This window comes from Armigeres subalbatus, chromosome 3 (genome assembly GCF_024139115.2).
Source record: "Armigeres subalbatus isolate Guangzhou_Male chromosome 3, GZ_Asu_2, whole genome shotgun sequence".
Lineage (NCBI taxonomy): Eukaryota > Metazoa > Arthropoda > Insecta > Diptera > Culicidae > Armigeres > Armigeres subalbatus.
The window spans coordinates 209,902,059-209,910,639 of NC_085141.1; the positions used below are offsets into that span (position 1 = coordinate 209,902,059).

Consider the following 8,581-nt stretch of genomic DNA (forward strand, 5'->3'; position numbering starts at 1 on the left):
TGTAGGCCTTAACCAGTTTTGTATTTTGGTCTCAATTGCAGCAACTCGGCCTCGTGTGATGTTGGAAACTGCTAGTATAGCAAGTGGTGCCATTGTCGCATTGGTTCTGGCGGTGATCGTATGGTGTTACATCTGCGTGCAGAAGCATCAACAGAAGAAAAGACTGGAAATTACCAACGGAGGTGTGGACACGGTGGACAGCAGCGTGAGACGGCCGAGACCGTTCGGGTCGCATCATCTCCAAACGATACCTCTGAGCGAATGGTTGAACCGATAGGTTTAAAGCTTCAAAAAAATACATTCTCGTTCGAGTAATGTTGAGCCATCTTCAGGAGACACAAGAATGAAAAGACAAATTGCCTTCTTAGAGAGCATGGGACACTCTGCGAACACATCGTTGATTGTCAGGCTGAAGCGGTGGAAACGGTGCCGACCTCAGCCTGAGAGTGTTTTAACGCATACTCTAAACTGCCATCATCTTAACAACATTTTACACATCGCTGCGTACGATTGCCTCAAAAAATCGCCACATAATTTTCGGAGATGAATGTCTGCTGGAGTGATTGGACTGACGCGGCGGATTGCAGTTTTTATAGACACAGTACAGTTACTTTTTATACTTGTGCATTGTATTGATGATATTAACAACAGGTGCCTATAGGAATAGATGATTTGTGATTCAAAGAACGAAATAATCAAAAAGTGCTGTCGGTTGAAAGTTTACACTGTTTATGATGTCGCGATGTTTTAAGTATAAAAGCGGCGTAGTCCTGCGTCAAGAAATGAAACACTCGTTAATGAAGAGTGCAGCCGCCTAATAAGATCGATTTCCCAATTATTGTGGATTTGAACATAACACCACTAAATAGATACCACAAGATCAACCGTCTACCGTCCTCATCTACTAATGTTTGGCCAACTTGAAAAACACCCATTTCGTAATGCTTTTATTTGTAACTTCATATTGAAATAGTTGACCTCTTTTATTTTCTTTTTTTTTTGTTTTCCACCACAGTTTTTATTCTTTAACGGTAGTTCGAGGCGAACTGATTGTGTTTTAGCTAGGGTTTGTAACTAATTTCTCGAATGGGAAGACGGAAGATAAATAATAGAAATCTTGCCAATTTAGAAAACGAAGAAAATTTTAAAATCATTTCTGTAACGTGCCATCTTCTCATTTCGAAGTGAGTCTCTTGTTTCTGCTCATTCCTCAGATAAAGAAAATGTGTTGAACATAACGGAACCGATAGGAGATACGTTTAACGAAGCATTTAATACAGAAAAGAAGACTTGAGAGGAGCAGACACAATAAAATAGTGAAATAGAGAAGAAGTTGTAAGTTCTGCATTCAAGCAAAAACAGACCAGACTATCACAAAACAATAGAATTTATTTAGTTAATCGATATGCCAAAACAGGTTGAATTGCATTGGTTCTGTATGGAATAATTTGCTTATCCAGTATTTTGCGTTCATTGATGGCTCTGTGGGTTAACTTTGAAGACTTTAAGTCGTTTGTAATAACTTAAGACACTGTTGAAAGTATTTTCTTTATCTTTTTTAGAGAAACAGTGCGAAAAATCGAAGATTCGCTTCCCCACACTCGCCAAATCGTTTTGTGCTTGTTCCGGTAACCTAGCACGCTGCGTTCCACGCATTCTTGTACCTACTGGGTCGGAAACGAACACCATCTTTACAGAATTGCTGTGCGGCATACTTCCAACATGTCCTGTCCATCTTACCCTTCCAGCTTTTGCTACCTTCTGGATACTGAGATCGCCGTAGAGTTCACCGTCACACAGTGCTTGCAAATCCACCTCGAGCACGGTCCAACTCCAACTCAACGTCCGTAGATGACCATCGGCCTTATGAGCGTTTTGGACATGACACATTGGGTGCGGTTGTGGATCAGTTGTGTCAGTAGATCCGACTTCCACAGATGATGTACCTCGAAGTTATTCCCGTCTATTGTAACACTGCTTCCCAGGCGAGTTTTGTCGCTTGTAGCTTGTACTTTGACTTTGAAGCACTCACTATCCGTTATACTTTTGTTGCCCTGCGTTTAAGGCAAGCATTCTGCCACCTTTTCAAATGTTCCATATTATTTGCGAATCAAATAAATTGACTGGATCGATTGAAAATCGTACCCCGACTGCTACACCTTGCTCTTCTGCTACATCATGACTCACGAGGGCCGTTTTGAACAACAGGCATTTGTCAGGCCTTGTCGAAGTCTTTGGAGGCATTCCAACGAGCTGGAGTATTCGCCCGAAATCACAATTTTGCACACCATCCATTGTTGCTATCAGTCTTGTGAGCCTCTGGGGAAAGTTATTTTCTTCCATGATTTTTCGTAGCACCACGTTGTCTATACTGCCATATCCCGCCTTAAAATCGAAAAACAGATGGTGCATATGGATCTGATATTCACAGCATTTTTGAAGCATTGGCCTTGCAGTAATGATCAGTTCCATTTTTCGGGCGGCCGTCAACGAAACAGCCTTGATATCTTCCTTCAAACTAATTCACTATTGGCGACAGACGACGGAAGATGATCTGAGATATTACTTTGTGGGAAAAATTTGGAATGGTGATCGCTCGAAAGTTCTCACTTTCCAGCTTGTCGCCTTTACTGTAGATCGGGCATATGACCCCTTCCTTCACATTCCTCCAGTAGCTGTTCAGTTATCCAGATTCTGACTATCAGTCTGTGCAGACAAGTGACCAGTTTTTTTTTGGAAAATTTTGTTACGTAACGAAACGATTCATAAATTCCCCTCCCCCTATGTGACAATAAGTAACGGTTTCTCAACCTCCTCCCTCTCGCTCAAGCGTTACGTAATTTGTGCACAAAGCCTTAGAGTTGGTCAATTTGACGGGGAAAGTTGGAAAATTGTGACCATGATAAAACCATAAAGTTTGATGAGTGATACCGATTCATTATGAATTTTCGATGAAACACTAAGTAGGTGTTGTAGTTGACCAGGATCACGTGCTGAGAATTAGACTTTCCAAATGTTCCATCAGAAAAGTTTGAGGGGTTAATCACAATTCCTTCAATTCAACTAATATTAGGTCGGAATTCTTCAGTCGTCTCGCCGCTGAGCCCTTCATTAATTTCCAGATATCGTTGTTGGACGATAACTAAATATTCGGTATTCTTTCTTATCGCCAAGTTCTCTACGGAATATCACCTCAGTTGTTGCATCTGTTCTACGTAAAATACTTTGATACCTCTTCCAGTTGAAGTCTTGTATGTAGGCCAGTTTTGCTCAACTTCACAATTCATAATCCCTAGACCAACAAAGGAATGACACAGATGATGTCTGCCCGGGTCATGTTTGCAGTGGTTCGGTCGCTAATAATCTTTTGACATCCATGGCTCGCATAACACTTCGCGCTACCAGCATAGTTATTAAAGCAGGCACGAGCAGTATTTGGGGCATCCTTGTTTACCTCACTATCATAGCTTATCTTGAATACAAGGTTGTTCCGGTCGTACGTATTGTATGTACAGGGCTTAGCAACAAACGATAAGACAAACTCGAAGATGACGAGTTTGTTTTTCGGTCCGATCCACCGTCTTATCGTGTGAGAAAAATACTGAGTCAATATAAACTTTTATATGATACTACTTGAGATGCTGATTTGAAGGCTATAAACAAGCAGTATGGGGAAGCACACATATCTTTCATACTTTGGCATCTTCTGTGACAGCTTATATGATGTTATGGTGATTTGGAGGGGGTTTCAATTAGCCGTCTTGTGAGCAATGGCGCCGGATTGCCATTCCGGAGATGGCGAGTTCGATTCCCGGTCTTTTCGGTTGGGAAATGTTTTGGTCTCCCTAGGAATAGTGTACCCATTGTACTTGCCACACAAGATACATATTCATGCAATTGACAAGCAAAGAAAGGTTTTCAATTAATAACTGAGGATATGCGAAATAGAACACTAAGTTGGAAAGGAAGGCCAAGTTCCAGTCAGAATGCAGATCCATAGATATGGAAATTTTCATTGGAAATTGACTTTTGTTTGATTTTAATCCACTATAAATTGTGAAAACTGTGATGTACAAATAATCAATTTGAAGCAAATATTTTATTGCCCGAGAGTTTACATCATTGTCGAATCTGAAATACTGGAAAGCATTTTCTCTTCTATATTTGCTTCGGTTAGTTATTAATGAGTTTATTATTTAAATATTTATTTTATTTACTCGTTGGATGTTTGCGCTTATTATAAGTACGCCAATTTCTATCAGCACGTATAGTAAAATCAAACAAGTATTTTCACTATTGAATAAAAAAGAATTACGAAACATAAATGTGATAGTCTGAAAACGAATCAAGTGAAAAACAACTTTAATTCAATCGTACATGAACGAATGTATTTATTTAAAGTCGGACAAACAAATGAAGTCATCATGGTTCACCATAAGCAGACTTCTAGAGGAAATAAAAAAAAAACAAAGTAACACTAGTACTTGTACATTTTTATACAACTGCAATAATCAGAACAATTAACTGAATCGGAAACACAGAAGTAATGCAGTGGACGAATAAAGAGGTGGAGCAAGGGAGCGGAAAAATCACCAGAAGTAACTAATTTATATACATCTTCATAAACTATCGAATGAGCGGACAGAAGCGCCAAGAAAAAAAAAGTATTCACAAAAATCCACTGAATGTAAATACGTTTCGGGAGCCTAGATTCAAAGAAAGACAAAAACACCCACTAACGTCTTGGTATTTACGGATCCCTCTTATGCTAGATATTTTAATGGTAGATAGATACGTTTATTTAATTGCTTGTTTCCGATAAGTTCTGGTTCCAATGAGTCGAAAAGAGGTTTTTGTATGATAGTTGCGATGAGCGTGAGAGCGAGCTATTCGATTGTATCGAACGTCCAATATTTGCAGCTAATTTTTACAGTTTCCGGTGTCTTATACTACTGACAGTATTTTAGGGACTAATTCTTAACCATTTTTTGCAGCTATACATTATTTTCTTTAAGTATTTTCTATTATCTTTTTAGCGATGATTCCACCCAAATCAGTTTGTATTTTAACACATTCCTTTTGTATTAAACGAAATCAATTTTAAGTTTATCTCTGACACCGGTAATACTGAAGGCAATGCAATACTTTGTACCAAACCAATTGGATATGTATTATATTAATTTGTATAGAAAAAAATACATTTTGTATATTTTGAGCTTTAAATAAAATTAATCAACATGTTTTTGTTGGTCATTAACTATTAAAAACGCATAGAAAGAAACTGGTTTGATTTGTATCCGAAAATCAAAAAATCCCACAGTGCACTAGTCTCGTTTTGCATGCAAAAGTAAATTTGCACAATCGTGTTGCCAAAATCAGGCTTGTAAAATGTCATCTGCATGTCATTTGACTAATTTGCTCATAACTTTCTTTAGAAGCAAAATTTCTTCCATAATTTTGAATGTACTCATAACGCTTGAGTAGGGTTATATTTTTGTCCAAGGGTACATTGCTCTAAGTATAACATTAAAGGCTGGAGAGTGAAAACTCTCCAAAATGTCACGTGTCATTTGACATAATGTCATTTGAATGACATTTTGCCTCCCACGCCCCAGATTACATATTTACAGCAAAGTCTCGTTAGACAAAGTTGTAGGCCCATTTAACCGCTATAAGTTCGTCATACAACATGAATTGATAGCTACCTTCTGAAACAAGTTCTGGGAAAATTATACAAACGAATGCAAATGACATTTTACAACACTGGCCAAAATGATATTGTGAGTTGCAATGTCGACGTCGACGGCTTTGAGGTTCGGTTGATTGTGTTCACATATTTTGTAAGAAATTTTGTTCGAGCCTCCATGTCTGTTCTTTGTGATAACGTTTAAAACGTTCCAGTGAGGGAAATCTCACAACAAAATACCTATGACAAATTTGTTTCATTCATTGAATTTTTAACTCATATAGTTGATTCTACGTGTGCCGCTCTAAGCGCACTAGTCTAGTGCTGATGTTGAATGGGACATTAAACAAATTTGACCCCACTGATCGAGCGTCTGTTCACCATAAAGGTGCGGCTCCAACAGCGTCTGTTCTGGCATCCAGCGGCCGAGTATGAAATGCTATTCTCTGGAAGCTATACCTAAGATGGCCAACAACCTACACCAATTTCTATGTCTGAAACTCGATTCGTGCAATTGCACAACATGTGAAAGATTTAGTTCGAAAAATGTATTGGAGGGTAACCACTTCTTTCGCTGTCATAAGACAGAGCTAAATCATTTTCTTGAAAATCACTTCTTTCGGTTGGGTTTGATCCAACGAAACCAGTACGCTAGATAGGGCCTTTCCTTATTAAGCTACGAAGGACCTCCATCGTTCTCTTCAGCTCAGAAAGCTACTGAAGAGATCAAATTTCCGACACCAGGCACATATAAGGGAACTGTTCCGATCTCCATCTCACTGTACACATATATCCATCTCATCGCTAAACAAAGAAATACGGGACCAAATTCGCCGCCTATTTTTGTCAACATGCGTGCTCACCGTTTAAAAAAATCACAAAAATAATAAACAAACCAAATTCCCTTCCATTGCTTTGTTTTTTATGGGATGGAAATTGGAGCTATGAGATGAAGTGGCAAACCATTCCCCTACGAACTCTTTCATACGTATTGTTTTGTGCAATGCCAACCGAGTAGGATGAGTAGTTAGTTATGTCTGGCATCGACATTCATTTATTTTATGCAATTCCGGATCATAACAATTGCTTTATAGTTCACACTTCGAATGAGATGCATAATAGTAGTTTGTGCAACTAGTTGCAAAACTCGACTTTTTCGGCACTCGTATTATTTATTTAACGAAGCCTGCCGAATCGTGCAAAAAAATCTTTTTGCAACTAGTTGCACAAACTACTATTATGCAACCCATTTGAAGTGTGAACTATAAACCAATTACTGTGAGGAATTGCATAAAATTAAAAAAATGTTCTTTTTCCATCAATTTATAAGCATTTTACTTCACATTTTTCCACCTCTAGTGGCTTTATTTTTTTTGGTCTAAAATCGACACTTTACATAAGTAGCCGCGAAATTTGTAAAACAATATACACTGGATTTTATTTTTACGCGATTTACATTTTCTCAATTTTCCACTCATCCTAAATGTTTAACGCATATTAATTATCATGTGATTTTTCTTCGATTTATTCTGGATTTTTTTAAACATGTTGCAAAGAGTTTGGTGGTAAATTGAAGTCACACGATCAAAAATACGAGCGAAAAAAAATCGTGTAAAAACAAAATCCTGTGTAGTTACTTCGGAGAAACGTCTTCTAAGGTCTGTAGCTTTTCATTGGTGTTCATATTACTGCATAACGTTATGAGCGAAACATGCAACTAGGCCCACAACTGGAGTCATTCCCTTACTCTTGGTATATTGCCAAAGTCATTTGACTTTTCGTCAACTTTGCATTCTGTGTTTAAAAAGCAATTCGTATCTGCAGCAGAGATTGTATGATAATCGCCAGAAAACCATTCGCCAGAAAACCAACCGCCAGAATGACAATCGCCAGAAAACCACTTGCCAGAAAGTACCATTTCCCAGAAAACCATTTACCAGAAAGTGCCATTCCCCAGAAAACCAAACGCCAGAATGCACCATTTACCAGAAAATATTTTGCCAGAATGTACCATTCCCCAGATTTTTTTTTTAAATTTCGGTGGATAATTATTTGTAGTGATTTTATTTATTCAGAACTCAAATTTACACTTGAGCAATTAATGTACATTTGCGGTCGATCGCTATTATTATAACTACTTGCGAGATAGTATCAAAGCCAGTCCTTGAATATGCTCAAGTAGATTGATTTGTCCAGCGGTTCTTGACAAAATTGCTCGTTTTAATCTTTCATTCTTCTTTTTCAGTTGTTTACTGTAACGGCTTGATGTTATTTCTCCTTGTAAAAATCTCAAATATTCTGCTGATGAGGCTTGTTCTTCCTCCTTGAAACCTTTAACAATCGCATAAAATTTTTGATCGCCACCTCCTTTAAACAGTGCATTAAATTTGTTGTGAAACCCTTCTATTGAGTTTGTGGTACGCGGTAAATCTTCAACTGTAGATTTTCGGACCGACCAAAACTCCGGAGGGAATCGAGGACCTGTTTTCTTAATTTAGCATTAGCATTAGCATTGTTACGGTGTAATTCGTAGATTGGACACTAGTGATACTCATGTTTTACTTTTGAGATCCTTATCTAGAATGCTATCAGAAATCAAGAAGGGGAGTGGTCCTTGATTCCAGTCTTAAACAAAAATAACAAAAGCATGAGGATTACTACTCCTGGCCACGCCCATCTTCACCGTAACTAGGGAGAGGAAGGAAGTGTTGATGTAGTACTTACTTAACGAGAGGCCATCGACTTAGCGACACCCTCATAAGTACCACGGAGTTGGATAATGAGGAAGGTATTCGTTGGGTCAGGATTTGCCTGTAGCTGGCAATGTAACCGTGGTAGATCTTACCTCGTAACACACCACGTAAAGGTGTCTACCCAGCATTACGGGTAAGGACC

The 8,581-nt window shown here is 38.4% G+C and overlaps 1 protein-coding gene across 2 annotated transcripts in view; it reads left to right on the forward strand.

Annotated features, from left to right (window-relative positions):
* Positions 1–5,267, forward strand: part of LOC134227984 (protein spitz-like) — a 156,326-nt gene extending 151,059 nt beyond the window's left edge. For both annotated transcript variants that reach the window (XM_062709715.1, XM_062709716.1), the window contains exon 5: positions 42–5,267. In XM_062709715.1, coding sequence (XP_062565699.1) covers positions 42–277 — 236 coding nt within the window. In that variant the 3' untranslated portion in view covers positions 278–5,267. The remainder of the gene's footprint in view (positions 1–41) is intronic.
* The last annotated feature ends 3,314 nt before the right edge of the window (positions 5,268–8,581 follow it).